Below are 25,131 nucleotides of genomic sequence, written 5' to 3' on the forward strand. Positions count from 1 at the left end.
TTAAATCAAACAATTATCACGTGGAAGATTACAGTTACATTATTTTATGCATGATTTGAGTAATTCTCTATAAAAATATGTATAAAGCACAGTATAACGATAAATGAAACTCAACACAGCGATGTACATCACAATCAGATATTTTATTTAGATACAGAAATAAATGACATTGATAATCAAAGACTTCAACACAATATTGAGGATTTAAAGCAAACATTTATTGACGGAGATGAATAAACATTATATTTGAGTTTAACATTATACTGTTGTCTTACCACATAAGTTAAGCTGGTTGTCCGTTTTTAGAAACAACTATCAAAAGCTTTTTCAGTCACACTCACAAATATCAGGGTCCGTTGACTTAAACACGCCAAATCGATCAAAAATCACTGAAATATGTGTTTATGCTCACATTTGTAAGGTATAAAGTAAAGAAATAATATGAATAAAACGCTAAAGTAATGTATCAGTCAGTGAAGTAAAAATAAATGACCGTTAACGTTTATATGATGAGAGCACATCAGAAGCGTGCATGCAATAAATCGAAACCCGGTGTTACATTTACATTATGCATTTGGCAGACGCTTTTATCCAAAGCGACTTACAGTGCATTATCCTATATTGTTGTATCTTATGAAACTCCAGTTTTATGGCATTCGTTTTGACAATATATTACTTACCAAATACATGTCCAGATTATCTGAAGATCAGTATACCACGTCGCTACAACGTTTTCCATTGGATTCATTCACAACATTATTTGAGGACATGGCTACAACGTTTCTGGAACAAATTCTAAGAAATGGAATGTTGCCAAGACGTCATCAGAACGTCGTCACAAAGTATTGTCACGTTACCAAATGAAGATGAACTGGCGACGTCGTCAGAACGTACTGTTTGCTGAGTAGCAGCATTTTGTCTGTGGAGTACAATGAATATAAGATCTATGAATATTAGATATGTCCGTCAACTCGTTAAAATGTATAAACATACCGTAATTTCACCAACTGTACAGCAAATGCGTTTGGGAGCCACTGAAATGAATATATGCTTCAGTGCAGTGTTTATAACTATTGGTCGCTCCATGACACAAGTTACTTCCGCATTCCATTCTTCCAACGTACGTCTATGTGAGTGTCGTAACTCTGTTTTTCAACCGCTAAGGTGCTGGCTACTGCACAGAAAATACCTTTAAAATGTGACGTATGTAAAACATTTTAAACATGACAACTGGCATTAAGTTGATATTACTGACAAAAAGTGAACCCCTTCGATGAAATCCTTTTGTTAAACATGTTGGCCAGGTTCAAATTGAGCTCGCCATTTATTTTATTTGTGTTAATTTATTGTTCGTCTTATTAAGTCAAGCAATGCATTAGGCAATATCACTTTTTTATTTATGAGTATAACACCCAGATAGCACAAATATGTCTGTAAGATGTCTGCTTAAGATCTGAAGGCCTGGAAAACATGGGTAGCACACATCTACATTCATTCTTAACAATACACATATTACAGAGATCTTCTAGATGTCTACCTGACATCTGACGTCATGGAATTGCAGATAAGCAAACAATGTCTTGCTGATTTAAATGTAGACGTCAATGGATGTCTTCCAGATGTATGTGTGCTATGAGGGATAGAGCTCACACTAGAGCCCAAGGCACATTGTTCCTAAAGAGCTAATGTGACTCGACTATAAAACTTACAACAAAATAAAAACGTTTCAATACATATAAGACAGAACAACGTTCTTGTAATTTTAACAATTAAAACTTTATTGGAATGATACATGTTGCAAAATATTATTCTGTGAATTTTTTTAAACATACTCGATGTGTCCTACAGGTATCCGTCAACTTCTCCAGAAGGTAAAATAATTAAGACTGTTAAAGGCAGAGAATATACAGTATTGTTTCCCGAAAAGGTACAACAGACTACACCATCACCATAACCAAGTCGGGAGGAAAGAAACTCCTGTTATTGAAAATACACTTAGAAAATATGCAAAAGTAAATCAATTGTTTTCTTCGTGATTTCTTTAAAAAGCAAATAGAGTGTAGGAAGCTGGATGTGTACAAAGGCAAACTGTATCATGGATTGATGCACACAAAAAATATGATTGACAATGCACATGAGACAGATAAATGAGAGACTGGGATGTGTCCATGTCTGAACTCAAGTTTTTTTTAAGCGAGGGGCGGGCCTAGAGAACCAGGTGGACACAGAGAGTGTTACCTTGTCTGAAAACCACCAGAAATATCACATGCTCCGACAAAAAGATGTATAATGAAAGGTGCATCTGAGCATTTATCTTCAGTTATTGATTTAAAATGCTTTTAGAATCACGGCTGCATATGAGACGCCGCTTCCATATCACACAGCAGCAATTCTTAAAGATGAGGGAAAAAGCTTAACCTGTACATCATCTAACTCAGTGCATCAGTTGGTAGTCTTGTGTTGCTTCCAGCAGCAAAATACCACTGCAGAAAAACAACCAAAATGTACACGAGCTTTCCTCAAACACTGATTGTTTCGTTAAATTTTTCAGCTATTCAGAAGCAAGAGGTGGAGCCATTTCTCTCATTTCTACACCCATTTTCTGCCACCTTGTGAAGTCTACAAAAACCAGGTGAGCAAAGGTCCCTGCAACAGCTAGAAGGTACCAAAAGACGCAGACAAAAAATAAAGACGTAAACCAAACCTAAAGCTTTGTGAAATAAAAACATCTGCCTTTTAGTTTAATCCTTTCCTAAACGCGCACCCGAATAACCAAAGCCTGCATTGCGTCAATGTTTCGGTTGTATATCTGGCAGGTTTCAGTGACATTTTCTAAGAACATTGGTATTCTCATACTGCGAATTAAAATGGCATATTTGATGAATAGCCCATCAGTGTTCGATAGATACGTCAGGTAATAAAAGACATACAAAGGTTCGTTTGTAATACATACATTGAGCTGGCACCAATCTGTCATTTGAGACGTCAAATAAAATGAATCTACACTAAGCAATATAACAAAACATCAAAATCATTTAGATTACAAATGCAAATCACAGAATTGCTAATGAACAGATGACTCCAATAGGATCAAGCTGCAAGCCATAGCTAATGTCTCAAAAGGCAATGTGTGTAATGTCTGTGCCACTAGGGGCACCACACAGAAATGCAACAACGACAAAAAATTTCCCATCTGGCTTTGTCCAGGTAGGCCCACCAAAACTTACACCACTGGTTTTGCCAATTTTTACATAGACCAACTGAGCCAAACCAAAGATGAACATAGAAACTGCACTTCCGTTCGACACCACTAGAAAAAGCATAGAAATTACACACTGTACCTTTAACTTCTATAGTTAAATATTTATTAAGCTTCTCAAGCATAACGAACTAAAATTGCTGCAACAGACTGTTACCGCCCGCTTCTGGGAACTTAAAAAAAATGACAGTCAAGTCTTCTGCTTTTCGATTGTCTTGCATCCTACGAAGTTAAAGAGCAAGATAGAAGGTATTTTCGCTGTGAAAGTCTGATTCATTCAACAGCACTGCTGAATGAGCTTAAAGACGAAAACGGACAGATTCATCTTTTAGCGTGAAGTTTAACGAAAGTTAGCCTAAATTCACCTTCAGATGAGCTTGTAGATAAGAATTATTCACTTCATCTGTAGGGTTAAAAAACAAAGACTTTGATTTAAATAATGAAAAAAAATGACAGAAAAAAAACCAGGAACCCAGTGGCCATTGAAACTGCGTCCTGTATCACTGTTCTCCATTAAAAGTATCACTCTAATAACAACTCTGCTTATTTCGACAAGCTCGATCTCAGCAAGCCTTTGTGCTCAACTAATTTACTTCATGGTTCGTTTACATTTTAGTTTTGTGTAGATTTGTTTGGGGATGTCTATCTTGGAATCGGATAAAGATGGACAAGATGTATAAAATGACGTAGAATGAATTTCAAGTATACCTGTACATGCTACAGATGCTGATGGGCAATTTTTATCTTTATGGCAAGGTGACCGCTGAAAATTGGGGACATTTCGTATGCAAAAGGTGTGTGGCAAAGGCCCATAAAGAGTGCACCAGAACTATTAGGTCCTGTGAACAATACTACACTGATCATATCTAGAACAATGAAGCGGTCAACTCAAAGTATAGCGCCAAATTAATATTTGAACATTAAGGTGAAAATGGTTGGTGATGTAACGCTTGACATTCAGTTGGGAAGCGGGTGATATCTCGAACAAGTCTGAGCTCTCGAAAACTGCACTTGTAGATGGGCAGATGCACAGCAAGTTAACAAGATGTGACAGGACGAAGAACTACAGAGCAAGGACACCTCTGCTAATGAAAAAATAAAAAGAAAGGGTAATTTTCTCTGGAGAAGCCAAAATTCAGTACCGGAAAGTAACCTCTATAACTCTGAAAAAACAAAACAAGTCACAAACATCCCCATGCCAGCCAATTGCAGAAGTGACTGAATCTCTTCCCAGTGGACCCTGGCTACCAAACAAGAGAGAAAAGATGAAAATGGATAAGCAACAAGTGATGAAGGATCTGAAAAGGCAACACTGCTGGCGCTCTCTCGGGACTCTGTTCGTATCCCTCCTTCGATGTGTAAGGGCTCTTCTCTGCTGTTGTTGTCATTGTTGTTACCGGATACAGGCTCAGTCCAGTCTCTCATCAGCTCTCCCTGGAAAATATTTTCTTCACATTTTCTTTGTTGCCCCGCATCCAATTCTCTCCATCTCTCTCTGCTCCCCCACTGCCGCTGCTGCTTCTAGAATTCACAAAACTCCTTTCCACATTTCTCTGAGAAAGAGACCCGGATTTCTTCTTCTTCGTAGTCGTCGAAGTTGCTGGTGTCTCCGGGGCCTTTGCACTTAGGGATGAAGGGGGCCTCCACCTGAATCGCACACAAACACATGCAGATGACATTCTGATCTATGAGGAAAATTCTCTAATCATCTTTTCATAAGCAGATGGTTGGTATGAAAAAAAAAACACTCCCGGGGCTTCCTTAACGTCGACAAAATGATCTTGCTTTGCCTCTGAAATAACGCCACCGCCATAACTCCAAATCCTCACTAAATAGCAATGTTTTAACAAACCATTATTTTGGACATCATTCAAGTCAAGTCCTACCTTCTTCTGGTAGATTGCAATCCAGTCGGTGGTTGCAAACCATTTGTGGCCCTTGATGTCATTGACTCCGTTCTTCAGGTTACCGAAGCGCTTCGTCAGGTCGACCTGCAGCAGATTCCTCAGCAGGTCCTTCAGGTCCGAGCTAAAATGAGAGGGGAAGCGAACCTGGAAGCGAGCCGAGACAACGTCAGTACACTGGACCAAAACAATCGCGTCGAGCTGACGTTAGGTTTCAATGCTCACCTTTCCCGAGACGATCTTTTCGTAGATCTGGATGGGCTGGTCGGCAAAGAATGGAGGGTAACCAGCAGCCATTTCATAAATGAGCACACCCAGAGCCCACCAGTCTACTGCTTTATTATAACCCTGAGAGAGACACATAGCACAAGACACAAAGTTACAGCTTGAAGTTATAAACCATGCTTGCTAAGTCATATTTGTTAATGTGCAAAACACATCCGACATTTGATTTTGATTGGATGAACACTGAAGGTGAATGTCCGAAATGAAGATAAAAGCGCACCTGGGATTGCACATTTTACATTCATTGCTCAAAGCTGCAACGTGTTAATAAGGTTATATAAATGACTCAAACTGTTTACGATATAAAACAATACACAGGATTAAGAATTGCATTTAAATAAGTCAATTATTGCAAGAGACTGGCATCAGAGGTCAAAAGTCACGGTTATGTCTCTCGTGCGGGCAGTTAACCGGAAGTCCTATTGATTCGTTTCAAGCTTGAAAAAACTAGAGACCATCCATCTGCTTAACAGAGACAAGGAGAGATGGCACATTATAAAATAACTTCTTTGGTGTTCAGCTAATTCTCACTTTACTCAGGATGATTTCCGGCGCCAGGTACTCGGGAGTGCCGCACAGTGTCCAGGTCCTGCCCTTTACACGTTTAGCAAATCCAAAATCTGTTACCTGAGGAAACAGCAATGAAAATGCAGATGAAATATAATCGAGATATCAAATGTAATGAGAGAATTGGTTTACAAAGTTGTAAAACGCCCATGACTCAGCCACAAAGAATGTGCCAGAATGAAATATTCAGATCAATATACTTATCGTAGCTTTTATCACGGTATTGTACTGCATTATAAAATAAACTGAAAGAAAAACTTTACTGCTCGTGATGTTTGTGATTATCAATTATAACTGTATTCCAAAAGATAATACTAGGGGTTAGGGAGTTGTATGACTGAAGTAGCTGTGATGCTTGCACTACCAAATAACACCACTAATACAACCGGTTTAAAACAAAGCATGCATTTGCTCAAGGTACAACATCAACCCTTAAAAACATATATAGGCGTGCGCTCAAATGATCATGTAATGCTCTCACACTTTAAACCCTGTATAGCGTAGATGTGTGTTTACCTGTATGTAGCCCTGCTGGTCTATAAGCAGGTTTTCAGGCTTCAGGTCTCGGTAGATAAGATCAAGCGAGTGAAGGTATTCAAAGGTCAGAACTATCTGGGCGGCGTAGAATCGGGCATGAGGCTCACTGCACCAGAAAGTAAATACAAGATCGAAAAAATACAGGAATATTTAGAATAATAATGTCCATTTATGGCTCACTGGTATACAGAAGGAATGAAAATGTGAGTCAAAGGACAAAAAACTGAACGGGGTAGAATATGCGCTACAATTTGTTTGAAATCAAAACAGAATTACAAAGGAAATGACTTCAGTTTCCTAACAATTATGCAAGACAGACTTTTTTTGACAAGTACCGCCCACATAGACAGGAAGGGGGCCTTCTTGATAATGCAAAATGTTCAGTAAAGTCAAGCAGCATGTTCACTATGAACCTCCTGGAGTGATGTGATATACATAAAAGTTCCAAAAAAGACTCACCTGAACCGTCCGATTCTACGCAAGTGAGAAAACATCTCGCCCCCAGGAACATACTCCATTACCATGTACAGGTTAGTATTATCCTGAAGAGTAAAACCACAAGAATAAAATTGTACAAAAATCTTTTAAGTGGTTTCTCTTATACACACAGTCTATTAAACACTAAAACATTTGCTTTTCATACTCCGTTGCCGTTATAAATGAAACCACATCCTTTCATTTAACCGAGACATACCTTGAATGAGTGCTCCAATCGCACCAGGAACGGGAAACTGACAGCCTGAAGGATGCGTTTCTCATTCAGTGTGTGTTCTATCTGTTTAAGTTTCACCACCTGAAAGACACAGAAGAATAAGACCCAACACACACACACACACACACACACACACACACACACGCACACATACGTATACATATCTATGCAGCTTTACCTTCTGTTTGTCAAGGATCTTCATGGCAAAATGCTGGCCTGATTCTTTGTGCTTGACTAGCATGACTCGACCGAACGAGCCTGTGCCAAGGGTCTTCAACCTCTCAAACTGGTCCAGAGATGCAGTGTTCTGTAAATAAAAAGAATCAAAAAGGTGCGCAATCTGAACATAACATAAAAACTGATATTCTCCTCAGTTTAATAAATGTAGTGGAGTTATTTAAAATAACACCAGTGAAATGATTATAGTTTGCACTCTATTTTGTATTTAATACAAAATTAGATTTGTATGCTTGTAACACGGTTGATGTCACAAATGTCCATACATTTAAACTTAAATGCTATTTTATTAGGTTTTAAAATCCTGTAACTTTGCATTTTGTTTTTCCAAGTCCTGGACGGATAAGAAAAAGGTCAGTTCATCCTGTGTCCAGAAGGGGGCATACATCAACTCACATCAGCTCAATGGCTGTTAGGAAGTGAGACTTGTGTGCTACGAGCATAAACAAAATCAACTGACCTGTGCTGGGTTCTCCCATTTCTTTAGGAAATCTTCTTTGGCTTTAGCGAGAAACTCCTTAACTGTAGAAGAGAAAAAGCAGGAGAAACCATACTTGTCATTCATGTCCACAACAGACCAGTTGTACAGCATTGCACTAGCTAATGAAGGATATGAAAAGAATAGACACTGCTTATTATATCTGTTAAACATGTAAACTCAAGTCGCCCAAATAGACAGTTGACCCAAAAATGAAAATCCTTTCATCATTTGCTCACCCTCATGTCAAGATATTTTGACGAATGTTGGAAACCAAACCACATTGGACTGAGATATTTCTGAAAGTATTTCCATTTCTTTTCCACAGAAGAAAAAACCGTTTGTAACTTGATAGACTTGACCAGTGAGAATTCTTTTTTCATCATTTGTGGGTGAACTATCCCTGTAAAGAAGTGACTCAAGCAATATGGCTGTCAACGTCAATAATTTATGACAGAACCTCACGCCATTAAGCTGTGCTGTGTAGAACAAACCTGCCTGAGAAAACTAGCATTTACTCTTCCTCTCAAGCTAAATGTATTATTTAGAGGATTTTTGCTTTGTATGGACCTCTCCGCAATGCAAAAATTGTTCTCGGAAACTAACAGATGATAAAGTCCCAATGCATCTTTTCTTTTTACTTTAGCTGCATATGCACAAGTCAGATAAACAACAGAAACAAGCTCTTCTGCCTTGAACGTGGAGAACACACCCAATGTAATGTTTGGTGCAGACACGTTTAACTCTTCAAGCAAACTGACCTGTTTTACTACACACAAAATCAAATAACAAATACCAACAACAGGGTTCTCAAGTCTCACGCATTGGCCGTGAGACACACGCAATTCAACCAGTTCACACGCCATGTGTGCGCATTTGTCACGCCGAAAAGGCAATTCCAACCAAGTTGTCCTGCAAGCTTTATATATATATATATATAACGTTGTATACGAGGCGCAGGCACACAAAGTGAAGTTTCCTGCCGCCAGCACGTATCTCGGCCAGATTGCGTTCATTTCTAGGCAACATGCGCGAACACACGGAAGTTGACGGAACATTCTCGGCCACCGTACGTTCGTTACTAGGTAACCAACAATATCGCACGAACACACTTTGTGATGAAGGTAAGTTGGAAGAAAGCTCGTCTAACATTTTAGGCTAGAACATTTAATATATAGCCCATCGTATACATATTGATGCAGTCAAAACATTATCTGAAAACTAAGGGAAATGTTAAAGGATTTGGGAAGGAATGAAGATGTATTTCTTCATTTTATTTAAAATTATATACTGTATTAATGGTCTTTCTAGTTACATTAATAATGCTACATGTAATTTGTGCTGGTTAATTATGAACAATGGGTAAAATGGGGGGGGGGGGGGGGGGGGGGCTCCATTAGGGCTCCTCCCCTAACCGCATGTTATCTCACTCCAAGCTTTTGCAAAACTTGAGAAGCCTGCAATAACTATGGTATCTGTACAAATGGCTAGAAAACTGTAATCAATATTCCAAAAATCATGTTTAATACATTTCGATCCATGTGAATTAAACTTTCTTTGCGATCGAGAAGAGATTTTCTACCGTAAAACCAAATTTAAACTCCATTGCCCACTGTATTGGGCCACTTCCCTTTTAATCATGTTTGTTGTGTGTTCAGAGCCTGTAGTGATCACTCACGCGGTCTGCTCGTGGTTAGGGCCGCTCTAGTTTCCCCAGTTGTTAAAACCACATCGAGCTCATGTTATCTAATTCTTCCTGTGCCCACCATGACAGAAGAGCAACACGGACCCAAATCAATATCTACTGACTTTATCGAGCTCTCATGTTCATACACACAGTTCTTACAAAAAAACGAGTCCAAAATCAGGTAAGGCACACCACCACTCAGAGTGGTCACTTTTGGGCAAAACCTTACAACAAAGAACATATCCTCCTTTGTCTTAAAAATGCGGTCTTGGAATATTTGGATAGTAAGCTCTAGATCATTCCACATCAGTGTTTACTTTGGGGAAATGCACTGAGAAGATGTTGTCGTTGCCGCACCAAGAGGAGACATCCAAAGGGGTTACCAAACTTTTCAGCCCACGCCCCCCAAAATAACAGTGCCAGTGACTCGAAACACCCACTATCCTCAGAGGTGGTTAAAGTATACAAACCTTGTGCGCAAATGCACACATGCACCTATTCTACTCAAACGCGCATACTGATGACAACACAAAAGAGCACAGTCTAACATAATATTATTATATATTATAGTTATTTACTCAATACTTTTGAACTATTATAACAGATGGTCGAGTACCCTCAAACTGATTCGAGTGCTTATGGATGTGCCTCTTTTCGTACCTGAGGACGATTGACTGCGGCGCTTCTCCGCCCTCCTGCTCTGGTCTCCCTGCGTTGTGTTTGGTCAATATCAATCAACGTTTCATTTAGGCAAATAAGAATATCCTAAACTTAAATAAATCATAATATAAATAAATAATCTGCGTGCACATGCAACTGTTTAAAATGGTGCAGCTTTCTGCGGCTAACCTAACGCCGTTGTTAATGTGACGTAATCACCTCAGGGGTCATGATCGAGGGGGGATATTCCTAAGACTGATGGCTTTTTATTTGCCTTGTTTTATTTTGAACTTGACTAATATTTTATATTGTGTTATATTTATTGATTACATACACTATATCTAATAATAAGAATATATATATATTTCTGGAAATCATTTCGACCCCACCCTCACGACCCCCCCCCTCCCCGGGGAACCCCTGGTGTAGAGGACTCTAGGACACATGAATCCCAAAGTGGAATGCTCCACAAAGTATGTGCATTAAACAATCTCCCTCAGCGGTGAAAGAGGCAGACAGCATAAAGTAATGTTAGTCAAGCTCAAATTTATTGCCATTATCTCCAATGCGCAAGCTCTTGGCAAAACCAGAGACAAAGAGCCTCACCCCACAACTTCCCGTCAATTCCCCTGCCATATATCTCAGAGAGAGTCTCATGATTGCCTCTATCACAGCCACCGTGGCTGATGGGATTGCGCGAGACTATAGAGTCATATTTACACTAAATCAGTAGAGGAACTATAATGAGAGATAATAGCAAGGGAATGGAAAGTGATCAAAGTTCACCTGAACCTGAACATAAAATGCCACAACAAAAAAGTGCTCAAAACAGGAGGTCAGTCCTCGACATCTATGCCACGCAAACAACTCAAAATCAAAAATAGCTCTGCTGCAATTTCATATCTCAGGATATGAATGATCCTTGCCTTTGTGCCAAGATTCCCTGCCAAATGGGTGCCATGACTACAAGAGGGAATTTACTAATTCCCACACAACGTCCAAGCAATTACCATCTACCAGGAGCGTGGGACCATCCGCTCCTCCACCTCCACCACCACTTCCCTCCACTGCTCCTCCAGACGAACGAGACTCTCGCTTCCCAGCATGCCTCCTGGAGCTTTTTCGGTCACACATCGGCCCTGCCTAGACTTTTCGTCTTCCTCAAAGCATCAGGATTACATCGCCCTATGAGGTTGAGGTGCAGGTTGCAGGTGTGCGTTTACGCTGTTACTCTCTCCGAATCCAGCCGATGATGGTCTGTTCCAGTTCTTCCCAACGCGCCGTGTGCTAAACTAAACCCCTTCGCTTTCTGCAGCTCCACTGTGCGTACATCACCCTCGCAAATCAATCGGCCTCATGCTCCGTTTGTATCAATATTTATTCTGTACACAGTGCCATTCCACTCACCCACAAGTGGAACAGACAAGCACATACACTCGATTGATCCAAACAAGGGCTTGGTCACTAAGGGGAGGGACATGTCCAATGAGATGCAAAGACAAAAAACAGACAACATAGTACTTGCCAGGAATTAAACAAATGAATGGAATCATAGCCTTGAAAGCGTCAGTGAGATGGAGCATGTTGTAGTGTTCGAGTGTCCCTTTGGTCCCTCAAACTCTGTAATGACATTGTCCTCCTGTGGACAGAGTCCACAATTGATCAGCCAGATCAATCAGCGCACCCCTCGGCCGTTGTCCCTCGCGCTGACGAAACCCAAAGAGGGTCGGCCAGGGGCACATCACTGCATGCTCGCTTAAGAGCCCGTCGGTCTGCAACACACACACCCGAGACCAGCAGTCATTTGCAGAACATGCAGCCTCAGGCCTGGCATTTCAGTCTCAATGAGAGAATAAACATCGTGGCACAGCAAGAGTGAGGCAGAGCCACGAGAAGGGTTAGAGAGTGATGGATTAAAAGACTGAGCATGATCCAGCCTCCCCGGCCAGGTGGGGACTCAAGAGACAGTGACACCTTTGGTAAGTCTCTCCGTCCTCCCTGACCTCATTTCTCAAGCATATTGCCGCTACTCTAGTCCAGGTATAATCGCTTCTCAGCTATCTGATACTTGGCACGCTACCTTGGGCTGACTTTGTGGACACAGAGTTTGTTAAACTTGGAGCTATCAAAAATAAACATACAAGTGCACTGGTGGGATTTTACAAGCAGAACCATTTACAACATCAAGAAAAACAGTCAAAAAAAGAGAGTTGAACAAAAAATACTTTTAGGGGGCACTCCGGAAACTCCATCTTCACAACACAGCACATCACATTAGAAATCAAATGCTTGTAGAGCAGTTTGCAAAATTGTAAACAATGTATGAACTAGTGATACAGCTAACATAGCTAACCATAATTCAGACAGGGACAGAACACCACCAAGACCCCTAAAAAAGCGGGACGCACCGAGAGGTCTCCAGGGAGACAGACAGCCAGCTTCCCTGGAACTCTTAAATGACGCAGCCAACGCCAGGCAACAGCACAAACATCAGATGAATAAAAAGGGCTTTGTACCCAGGATGTGCGTGCTGGCAGTATCATATTAACTCACCAAGAGGTGTAAATCTAAAGCCAATCTTCATACCACCTATGACAGTTTTCAACAACCTTCATGTTAACAATATGAGAATCCATGACTAAATATTTGTTGACTGATGTATGATCTTCAGTAGCATTTGCCTATACAGAGATTAATAGACCACAGTGAGATATATTTAGAATACAATGTTAAATGTTATAAACTGTGACTTTCTTTTATTTAGTTACTGAGCATTTACATACAAATTTGCTCAAAAGGCTTATTTACTGTACAATGAAAATGATGTCATGAGAAATGTTGGTTTTCAACCATGTTAGGGTAGTATATAAAGTACAGTACATTAACTTTTTTCGCACATAGCACCGGTGCTACAGAGGTTTAAAGTTTTGTAGCACAGGCCAAACAGTTGTAGCACAAGTATAAGTCAGTTATCATCTTTAAAAAAAACGCAAGTGCAGGTCATCACATAAATAGACAAGAAAGTGAAAAAGGACATTCATCTTATACAAATGGATCAATTAGGGCCATATCATTTTTTGGAGAGTTCTGTATTTTTCAATGCTTTCCTATACATTAGTAAATACATTTGGCCATAAAATATACCATAGTATACTATGTTATTTACTAGATTAAACTGCAGTAAAATGATTGCTTACTATAATATTTACTATAGTAAGGTTCAAATATACTACAGTTTATTAATTTACTATATGTAAATATTTTTTCATTTGGTTAAAATTTATCTAACTTTTATTTTGACAGGTTTTCGCTGGGGCGCTTGAGTAACAAGCTGCGTCTGATTTAGCTCACTTGTTCACTCATTCACTATTCCCTATATAGAGAATGCTAAATACTTCACTATATGGGGAAGAAGTGAACGAAAATGATTGAACAATTTCCCAAACACTGACGTGATATATCCATTCCTCATTACGCTTATATTAGACCTGTGTGGATTTATAAAATGGTAAAGTTAATAAACGTGGCAAACATTTGTTTTGTTTCTCTTTATTATAATAAAATTTACTATTGTAAAAATGTACTATTACATTTATTACGTTTAATAAAATTACTTAATATATTTAAAATAAAACTCATATATATATATATATATATGACTTTATTTTAATCTGCTTATTTTTTAAAAGTAGAAAATAAGTACGTCAGATATACAATCAAAATCATAATGCATTGTGGGTAAAAAGTAGTGAACAAATGTGGGGATTGAGTCGTTTACTCAGAATACGAACAACACTACAAAATGGCGGACACCCAATATAGTGCACTATATAGGAGATGGAGAGAATTCAGATACAGCTTCAGTGTGAGTTTGATAATAGCTTCAATCAAATGAGTGAAACACTCATATAAATACTAGGGATGTACCGATCCGATACTCTGGATCGGATTTGGCTCCGATCCATACCTTTTTGAATGGATCGGGTATCGATCATGCGCGAGTCAGCACAACCGATCCAAATCCGATACCAAATTACCAGCAATTGTTGAACGGGCAGCTGTATTTAAGTAAATAGAAAACGTTCGTTTATTTTGAGAAAAATGCATTTACTTAAAAATAATAATTAAATACTTTGAAATTTATTTTGCGTAATGCCCCGACAGGCGAGTTTAGTGGGGAGACATTTCAGGACCCAACTTTATGCCTATATGGAAATTTCAGCGCGTTTAAGATGTCGCAGATGTGGAAATATTTCACGCTTGAAACAACAGAAAGCAGCACAGCTGCCAGTGTGTAAGTACTGTTGCGCGTTACAACACGACACATTTAATCAAACATCTTCAGAAGCATCACGGAAAAGATCACGAAGAGTTTGTACAAGCGAAACGCATTAAGGACGAATTAAAGCACCAAACCTTGCAGGAATTATTTCAAAGGCAAGAAAAACTTCACAAAGACGACAAAACAATCTGTAAAAATCACAGAAAAAGTTGTGGAATTGATTGTACTAGATAATCAGCCTCTCTCTGTTGTGGAAAATGTAGGCTTCCGTCGCCTGAACCGCGTTAGTTTACCATCGCGTAAATACATTTCAGAAACAGCTTTGCCCGAGTTATTCTATAGTGTCGTCGCATGTTGCGGATCAGTTAAAAGATGTAAAATCTTTGAGCTTCACTGCTAATATTTGGAGCTCCGATGTGTGTCCCATGTCCCTTTTGAGTTTAACCGCGCATGGGATGGATTCTGGCATTACGCATTGCAGAGGGCTGTGCTACATGCTAAAGAGTTGCGAGGATCACACAGAAGCAGCGTGATTTCAGCTTCAATCAAAGAAATGCTGGATGGTTGGAAAATACAGATTGTCATTTGGATGACTCCATAGCTTGATTAAATTTAATTTATTTCAATTATAAGTTTAGCACAGTGTTCTTAATAAAGATGTCCGTCATACTGTGTATATTATTTATCTAAGTTTTGATGTATTTCATGAATATGCAAAGCTTGACTTTAAGCAGATAAATTTAATGACTGTGTGAGTTACAGACATTCTAAACCTTAAAAGGTCAACAATAACTGAAATCGGATTTGGATCGGTATCGGCCGATATTTGAAAGTTCAGTATCGGAATCGGATCGGCAGAGAAAAACTGGTATCGGTGCATCCCTAATAAATACTCAAGTGCAATTCTGTGGATGAAGTTCATGTCCTTGTATAGTGTGATACAGACAAATCCACGAGAGTCACGCTTGTAACATGTCAAAGTTTGCAACTCATTGACACAGAGAACAAGCTGGTGGACATATTTAAAAAGTAGAATTCTGCTTTCGTGTTTCCATGTTTTCCCACATTGCGCAAATCATAGGGACTCATGACTCGCCAGAACTCAAATTGTAGTTCCTAAAAAACAAATAAAAATAAACTAAATACGAAAATAAAAGGTGGTTGGCCATTAATTCATCTCACACGAACAGCGGCCCTGTCGAATGCACCTGCCAAACTGTCTCGTACACGTGCTACACTATTAAATGTATTCTTAGCACAGACAGATTTTTTCGTAGCATGTGCGACATATGTTGCACTGAACAGCCCTAAGAGATGCACTGATATATCGGGCAATAATCGGTTTCAGTTAGTTTTCAAACAGCCGATGATCAGGGCTGAAATATCCTGTCAAAGAAGGCCGGAATATGCAAAGAATTTTTGCTCTGTATTAAGAAAAAGTTAAGTAACATCACCAGTTAGATGTTTAATATAAATAGTCATTATATGAAATAACATTCAGAAAGTTGAGAAATATCAAATGAATCATCAGATTTGGTATCGGTAAAGGCAAATATAGCTTTGAATAATCGGCTATCGATTTAGGTGGAAAGAATTTGTATTGGTGTATCACTAAACAAAGTAACCTGCAATGTCATGTTTCAGATGTTGATAGAGGCAAAATTTAGAGCTCTATTAAAAATATACGCAACATGAAATGTACAACATATTTACAAGAAGTTTTTGATTACAACTCATTGACTAGCCAGTAAATTCTAAAACTGAAATCGGGGTAACACTTCACTGGAGTCGGCATGTTGTCATCATTTCCTCACTCTGAAAACTTGTACAAATTCTGTTGTTCTGCTGAACACAAAACAAGATCAAAATCTTTGCCAAGCTCCGCCTTACACAGTTCCAAATGCTCACTGTGCCAGCAGATATCCAACATACATCATGCCTCAGTTCAGTCACTCACTCAAGCAACAGGCCTCTGACTTATCCTGGGACTGGTAGTAGCTGCCCTCCCCACCACTCGAGTCTCAGAGACAGTGACCAGCCCCCTGGAACAGTCTCTCTGCAGCACTGACATGGTCTACGCAAAGACAGACTGTAAGTGTGGCACTGAGGCATCCAACTTGGTATCACTGTGCTAACAAAAAAGAAGTTAAGCTTGACTTCTGTTTTGACCCCTCTCTTGGGATTCGGGACTGGACCTTCTCAGTTTCCTTGCCTTCCTGAGCCGAGTTCACACACCCCGTTTCCTCCCATTGGATTCCTTGCAGTGTTTCCCCTTCCAGTACCTTAGGGGGGCACCCCGCCCCCTTGAAGGTCAAGTTAATTTTATTTTCTATATAGAGCAAGATCACAAGAGAAGAGTGTTTAAGGTTACCTTTCCTACAGAACATGTCTATACCTTTTTATTTTATTAAACAAATAGCATATACGGCTGCATGTCATTTCAGTCTCTACGTTTACAATTCTACTTTGCTCTCTGTATCGAGTTCTGCCCCGATGCGTGCGCTCCGCTCACACACAGGTAAGCACACTCTCAACAGCAGACAGAGAGCAGGTGTCGGTCAAAATGTCACGTCAACCACCTGAAAAGCAAGAATTAACCATTAAAATCATCAGACTATTTCTGCAGTTTAAATTGAGCAGCGTGTCTACATAACTGAGCTGTACACATTACGTGTACTCGGGGACATTTATATTGACTATATTTGGCTGATTTCTTCTAATTTTGTCATATAGCGCCAAACGCACTTCAATTTAACACTTTCCGCTCCATAAACGCTGCTTCTTTCACCAAAGACGCGGCACATATAAAGACCTACAGAAACCAAGAGCTGGTAAATAAATGGACACTTTTACTATAACGCTTAAGTAAATGAAATGCAGCAGTAATAAAGTATTTTTGTCTGTCAGTCAGTTTACGGTTTGCTATATAGGTTTGTGACATCATAAACCATAATGTCTTGAATCTACATTTAGCATTAATGAAATTAATTTTATCAATAGCATTAATAATCAGCATGTTAAGAGCATTTCACAATGAATCATGTTTTAATTGGAGATTATACAGAATCAGTTCTAGTATGAATGACATTAAGGCTACTTGTAAGTAACTTTGCAAGTACTTCTGCTCATGATAAATTGTCAGTAGTTTTATTAAATATTTACAAAGTCCACTAGGACTTCGCACCAGAGCCTTCAAACTGTGAGTATCAGAATATAAAATAAATGGCCTGATAAAACATTAGATGTTCACTTTTAATATACATTAAATACATTAATATAAAATTAAATATTTCTTTTAAAAAGTATTGACTGGACCTCCGCCACAAAAAATATAGCCCGCACATACCCACAACACCCCCCCAAAGCCGTAGACATAGGGGAAACACTGCCTTGAGTTGTCAAGGATCTCTGTTTCCACCACAGACCCCCTTAACTTCAACCCTTACTGTCGTCTCTTGAGTTAAACCACAGTGGTGGCTGCCATGTCGTCCTCTTGTCCGTACAGATGGCTTATAAAAACTAAAATCACCCACCCCAACCCTTGGCCCTCGATGGCAGCATGCACCTGTCTCTGGGGATCAGAGCGGCCCACCGACGATGGAGCAGATAGGGAGGTGAAGCGTGTCAACATGAACAAAGTCCCTCAAACCCACCAGAGGAGGGAGCAATGTAAACCCACAGGCCAAGAAAAAACAGCTCTCCATTTTTGCGACTGAATGTATCAGTCGTATTCAAATGGCATGCAGTCGCATGCAAATAGAAATCCCCTCTTCACACATAGATTCTAGCAGCAGCATGCCACTGAGATTCATTTCACACGTATCCGTTTTACTGACACCAGCTACGCCTGACACAGGCCGGGCTTGAAAGAGGCCTGGTTCTTGACTTTGGATGAAGCTGTGCACAAAAAGTCTGGCAGATATGGGATAGATGACCAGTAAGTTTATCTACATGGTTAGGCCTATAGCCATAAAACACAAATTGTATTTCTTCTCCTTCAGTGCATTACACTAAATATTCCCATGGTACAATCACTGTAATGCACAAACATGGGTGGCTATGAGAGGCAAAGAAACCTTCAAAGGTGGAAAGAAGTTTAAGACATCATTGCCTTAAGATGCACACGGGGGCCACATACAAAGTGGTTTTGTTCATAACAGCTGCCATCACATGATATTCAAGAGACCGTTCAGCGTCAACACTCCAGGCTGGATCACACAGGCTGCATCATATGATCCCGCCTCCACGACTTTACCAACTCTGTTCCCAAGTGTTCTCTAAAGACTTATGGCAGGACTGTGTTTATGTTTCTGGTCCTCTTGACTCACATCCTCATCATAAATACAACTAGTCCCCAGCTTGCCGGTTTGACCCTCGGGGTCAGAGATTCCTTTCTCATGAAACCCACTGCGACTGCTGAATAAGGGCCCCTTTTTCTCATCTGTTTCTGGAACATGCTTCCATTATGATAAGCACTCACCACCACACTATAAAGTTATAAGGGATAAGGACATCAGACTGAGTGAGAAGGGCGATTTATTGAGGGATGGAATAAATTGGTATCTACGAAGAGAAAATAATCTATAGGGTTCCCTTATCACCGTTTAAAGGAAAAGTTAATCTCAAAATTGTGTCCTTTTTGACTCACCCACAGGACATTCAACATGTTATAAGACCTCTCTGTGTCTTTGGAACAAAAATGAAGATATTTAGGTGACATATGAGAGATTTCCAGGCCTCCTCATAGACATCATGGTTATAGTTTTTTGTCAATGGCCAGAAAAGTACTAAAGACATAGTTATAATTGGTCCATCTGCTCATAGTGGCTCAATATTTTTTTTTGAAGTGACGACCATACTTTATATGTGAAAAGCAAACCAAAATAAAGAGTTTAATCGATATACTCTCCTCTGTCTTGTCAGTCAATGGTCATTTGGTTTGTACGGTTGGGCAACAAAGCGCAAGTCCTCCTCAATATCGAAATCATCAGACATCTTGCGAAGATCAGCTTATCTACAGAATGCGTCTGCTTGTAAACACAGAGTTACGCTTCCAGGTTGCCAGTCAGAATGCTCACATCTGCCCACATCAAATGCGCATGCATCAAAGTGCTCTCGTGAACATGCACCATAGAGGGGACCAGACTGCGACCAAATGGTCAAGACATTTTATTTTAGGGATGCACCGGCCCGATACCAAGCTAATGTACTCGTACGCATCAAAATTCCCCGATACCAAAGACCGATACCTCACGTGACGTAACTGACAGAACGTTCCAGTGCACACAGAGACACCAGCCGCAGCAGACACAATGTCAGCCTCATAGTGCAAATGCAATGCAAAGACGCGATAGACCAACTTGCGGTGCTATTCGCGTGAATGACGCGAACTTTGGCGATATATGCGCCGCATTAACCGTTAAGGAGCCTGCATTAGTCGTGATGCGATTATGACATAGCGAGCGGAGGCAGAAATCTGAAACAACAATGAAGGACTGCGCCTCCGAAGGATCTGAGGGACCCAGACATGGCGCCGAACGAGTCTATATCTATCTTCAGCCTTCCATAGCATATAATGCGCAGCTACCCTCTCAACAAAATCCATGTCAGCCATTTCGCAATTAGACGGGAGCCGCCTGCCAGAAGCCCCTCCCATGATGCGAATTTCACTCGCAAAAGCGAATTTCACGAGCAAATTAAGCGAGTAAACTCGAAATGTTCAACTGTCCAACTACACGGGAATAGTGCGATTTGCCACATTTGGCGTGAACACACTATTAGCAGTGTGGAAATATTTCAAAATCAATGATGACGACCCACGCATGGCAATCTGCATGCTAACGTCCTTGGTTTTGCCCTTTGGAGGTTATTGGACACTGTGAAATTAGAAATTAGGGCTTTGAAAATTTGTGATAAGCACATAAGAATGATTTATTTTTTCATAATATGAGTTGAAGTTGTTAAAAATAAAGATGCTGATATGTTCATTGGTCTCATTGTGTTGTTCTTAGAAAATTGCCACATAAAAACAAAACTCTACAACAGGCATCAGTATCGGCGAGTACAAGGGACAAAATATCGGTACTCGTACTCGATCCTTAAAAAGTGGTATCGGTGCATCCCTATTTATTAGTACACGCACATGTGTGACTGCCAAATTTGGAATGTCTTCTAGTTGTTACTTAATGCGGAAAGATGAGTAGAAGTGTCCCAATAAAATCATCCTAAGAAACGTAACAACACAAGACCTTTCATTTTGCTCTGATGTGTAACACTGTTAACAATGAAATATATACGTTTTGACAAACACAATAATGGAATAATTGCATTGCAGGCTTATTTAAGGTGTGCCCCTAAATGTTCTCCTTGCAAATTTCAGTCAGGGACTACATTGCTCCTAGTAAAAAAAAAGTTAGTCTGGTGCACTGGACTGGAAACACAGAGAATATATCGATTAAAAACTTTATTTTTATTTGATTTTCGCACAAAGTATTCTCGCTTATAAAAAACCCCTCAATTGAGCCACTATGAGTGAATGGACCATTTTAACAATGTCTTTAGTTCTTTTCTGGACCTTGACAAAAACCTATAACCATGATGTCTTTGAGGAGGCCTGTAAATCTCTCTGATGTCACCTAAATATCTTCATTTGTGCTCCCGAGACACCGGGACGCATCAAAACATGTTGAATGTCATGTGGGAGTAAAAAAGAACCCAATTTTGATTTTGAAATTAACTTTACGTCTAATGATGGTTCACAGTTTAAATTGCTTGATGAACCACAGAGACAAACAATTGCCATGTTCTAACTGATATAGCTATCAGTTCCTGTTGTTTTCTGTGAGACCAATAAACGTTAGTCACAACAATTTTGAAGGTTAAGGTAAACATTAAGCAAAATCTTCATAGCATGCTACGTGTTGACATAACCAGCGTCGAGAAATGTGTCCGTCCACAATGAATGCAAAACTGCTGTGTGACACCACAGTCACAACTATTAATGTGAAGTTAGATTTTGGACCAATTACATTTTACTGTAGGAATGGCTGCAAAGCGCAACACTGCTCAAACAGAAATCAAACTGACTAATGTTCTATCGTGCTGCGTGCTAGTCTTGATGTTAGCATAAAACCAAACAGCTATCAGCAGAGATATAGCCTAGACATGACTTTTTTGAACAGTGTATGGGGACAGGGGACTTTAAAGTCCCAGTGAAATAAAAAATTACAATGCATATCTCTTCATGAAATATTGCAGCATTTATTGAAAACAGGTTATCAATGTGGGCCATTCTCTTTTTTAAATTCCTGTGCCCTCTTAATCTTTAGTTAAAATCTGAAAATGCACTTCCTTCATGTAATGACTATCCATCTTAAATAACGTACGTTAGACGACGCATCCGTTAACTCCTCCCCTTCAACGTTCAACATTCGTCAGTCTGCTGCCAGTGCCATTTCAAAATGCAACAGCTGTTTTAAACATCCAATAAAATCACAGCGAAAGATGAAAGCCACACCCACGGTTTTCCTCATTCGAAATTCCATTTCATTCAGAAATGCAACAAAATACGGAAGCAAAAACGATCGCAAGTTCCGGTTCACAGGGACTTTAAAGCTGGAATCAATAACTTTTTGGGGGGAAAAATTTAAATGTTTAAAACCGTCTCCTTATCCCATCTTGATTCACAACAGTAAGTTTTTACAATCTTCGTGGGAAAATTACATTTTGACGTAAAGATGAGAATGTAAAGTCACATGCTATTTTATGTTTCAAACAGAGATGGCGATACAGAGGCAAAAGTTATGGATTGCAGGTTTAACATGAAAATCTTTTTACATGCATTTTTAACACAAAAGGAAATTGAAGAATGCAGCTGTTCTCCATACAAGGAAAGCAGACAATCTCCATAAAGCACCAACAAAAATATACACTGTTTTGCACATTTTCTGAAAACATAGCCTGGTATGAAAAGCTTCTGTTGCAAGATGTTTTCTGTTTGCCACAAAAGTCTTATGTGCACCTCCACACATTGAATGCTTGCTTTACCCAGATCAGTCACATGACACACAAGAACCAATGACACTTGGCATCGCTAGTATCTAGCCATAGTGAAACTTGCTATGGCACATCCCAGGCCAAAATTTAAATTTGAGTTGTCAGAAAGCAAATAACTTTTTGCTAAAATTTCTGGCATGTTGGGAAGAACTAGAACATAGTACAATAATTGTATGAATTACTGTTACGAACTTAAAATAATACAGTTTAGTGTATAATAAACACAAACTACACAAAAACAACCTTCTTCAAGAAAAGAATTTGCCATGGGGTTGCCATATTGGCCAGGCGTGTGGCGAACTATTCCTTTAAGGAAGTTTAAGGCCTGTACGTTATCTTGTTTTAACATGGAAACTTTTAAAAAACAAACACATTTGCCAAGCATCACCACCAAGAAATAAGTCCTAAAACGGCCTTGACTTGTCCAACATCAAATCTTTCAGACTATTTGAAGTGTTTATTTGGCACAATCCTTGAAAACACTACCAGGATCATCCACAAGGAAGCCTTTAATTATATATATATATATTTTTTTAATATTTTGTCAACTCCTAGAGGACTGTAATAAATATGTATCTAAAAATGGTATAGATCCAAAAAGGGGGCAGTTCAAGTTAGATTAATGAAATGATCATGGCTTATTTTTAATTTTCCAGATTCACTCCCTGTGTCACAATCAATGACAAGCACGGTTTGACGTTTACATTCAACTGCAATATCCAACAACAGTCAGTAAAACTGATAGCACGAGGCCTTAACGAGAAAACCATTCGAGAGCCCACAAACATACCAAAACTCATATCATGTCAGTCATACATTCAAAGAGATCGTGTCCCAAAACCATGCCTACAAGACAGCGTCTTGACACCGAATATTTGCATACCAGCCCCCAAAACGCCTAGATAGGCAGCTCACTTTTGAAACAGCCTCGGAGCGTCTGACTCAGTTAAGCGAAAAACACTTACCGCTCTCCATCTCATTGCCCTTGTTCTTGGCGGTGGGCGCGTTGCCCATGATTGCAGGCCAGGTATAACAGATCCTTTAAATCGACTTCACTGTATGCCAACTGTCTTCAGACCTCGTTCCCTTAGCGATCATACGATTTCTGGGGCTGCTTCACTAGCTATCTCTACTCATAACTCGCTGGATCGCCGTATGCTGTCAGATCACAGATCTCAATTCTGGAGGTTGATAGCTGGTTGGTTAGCTAGCTAGCGATCAAGCGCTAGCTAGCTAACAGTAGCCGTCTGATTTCTATGCTTGTGGTTCGGTAATGTCTCTCAGCTCTGCTGGGTCGGGTCGAAACCGTTGAAACAGCACCAAGAACCCGTATCCGTCTTCTCTTTCTCGCTTTGCTAACCCTCTGCAAGGCCCTCGACTTTCCTCTTGAGCGACACGAGCCCTTGTTTTTGCCGTCCGTGCGTGATTCTTGTCGCAGGACGGATGCGTTTCCGTACCTTATCGGCACCGTGATCGTGTACTTGTTTACGTTGATGAAGCGAATCGATCGTGTGCACTATGTAGTTCGCATAATTCGACAGTCAGACCCCTCCATTAATCCTCTAACCACAGCTAGAGGGAACTCCTGCTTCAACCGTGTCCGCCCCGTGCGATTTCTATTGGTCGCTAAATTCGTGACGCTCTATCAGTGACGGACGCCGATTGGACGAGTGGTCAGCCATCCAGCGCACGGCTAGCGGCGATTGGATAAGCGACATCTGTCACTGAAACTTTATCCCGCCCTCGGAACCTGACAAATAACGTCATGTATTTTCAATTGATTAACACAAGACGTTTCGGTGTTCTCTTCGTATCCGTGTAAGCGACTACGATATCTCGGTTTCCCGATACAGAATCGGTTTCATTCATAATCCTACGATGATCCGCGGAGGCGTGTTTGTTAGCGAAATGGCCGCGCAGACCCCTCCCGCTAGACTAATCCGTGATAGGCTGTATGACGTCAAGAGGGTCTATTTTTAGAAAGTTGGTCAGAATTTGAGGCACGCGGACACCCTACGTCTATGGAATATTAAAACGAGATCTGTTTTCTGAAAAATAACCACACTGAGGTCGTATGCGTAGGTAAATGCATTGCGTTTGATAACCGAGTTGAGTTTAATGGTTCATTCGCAACAGATGTATTTGGCAGGAAACGAATCAAGTTTCAGTTTTTTGTCTCGCAAACGTTTGAGCATGTTGCATGCCATGTTCGGTTTTAAAAGGCATCTCCATTTTGCAATCAAATAAAGATGTGAAAAGGGCACACGAGGATGCTACAATTAAACACCGATTTAATGACGGCCGATCAAATGCAGCAAGAAAGAGGCAGTTGCATTGAGGTCTTGTCACAGATGCAGCAACAGTCCACGTTGCTTGGCAACAAGCAAGCAAGCGGCTTCTGTCACTCCAAACATGGTGCAGGAGGTGAACTCCTGCATTATGCATAACATCTGTTTTATGAATGAAAA

At 40.0% G+C, this 25,131-nt stretch overlaps 1 protein-coding gene across 3 annotated transcripts; it reads right to left on the minus strand.

Moving 5' to 3' along the window:
• Positions 1–1,756: 1,756 nt before the first annotated feature.
• prkacaa (protein kinase, cAMP-dependent, catalytic, alpha-a) lies at positions 1,757–24,590 on the minus strand. 3 transcript variants are annotated; one of them, XM_079456293.1, is made up of 10 exons: positions 23,629–24,590; positions 7,962–8,023; positions 7,443–7,571; positions 7,247–7,345; positions 7,012–7,094; positions 6,532–6,658; positions 5,980–6,075; positions 5,389–5,511; positions 5,146–5,310; positions 1,757–4,906 (listed from the first exon to the last, which is right to left on the minus strand). In XM_079456293.1, the coding sequence occupies exons 1-10, from the start codon at positions 23,675–23,677 to the stop codon at positions 4,781–4,783; spliced, it is 1,059 nt and encodes a 352-aa protein (XP_079312419.1). In that variant the 5' UTR covers positions 23,678–24,590; the 3' UTR covers positions 1,757–4,780. The 3 variants fall into 3 exon arrangements, with proteins under 3 accessions (XP_079312419.1, XP_079312418.1, XP_079312420.1); XM_079456292.1 differs by lacking the exon at positions 23,629–24,590 and adding an exon at positions 11,337–11,737; XM_079456294.1 differs by lacking the exon at positions 23,629–24,590 and adding an exon at positions 8,219–8,335.
• Between the last annotated feature and the right edge of the window lie 541 nt (positions 24,591–25,131).

This window comes from Barbatula barbatula (assembly GCF_947034865.1).
Source record: "Barbatula barbatula genome assembly, chromosome: 5".
NCBI lineage: Eukaryota > Metazoa > Chordata > Actinopteri > Cypriniformes > Nemacheilidae > Barbatula > Barbatula barbatula.

Bases quoted from the DNA above. Each gene is read 5' to 3' on its own strand.
- prkacaa (XM_079456292.1), bottom strand. From the start codon at position 11,460: ATGTGTGACCGAAAAAGCTCCAGGAGGCATGCTGGGAAGCGAGAGTCT. The intron at 6,076-6,531 runs GTAAACACACAT...CTGTTTCCTCAG, and splicing joins ACCAGCAGGGCTACATACAG to GTAACAGATTTTGGATTTGC. The intron at 5,512-5,979 runs GTGAGAATTAGC...TGTCTCTCTCAG, and splicing joins CGGAAATCATCCTGAGTAAA to GGTTATAATAAAGCAGTAGA.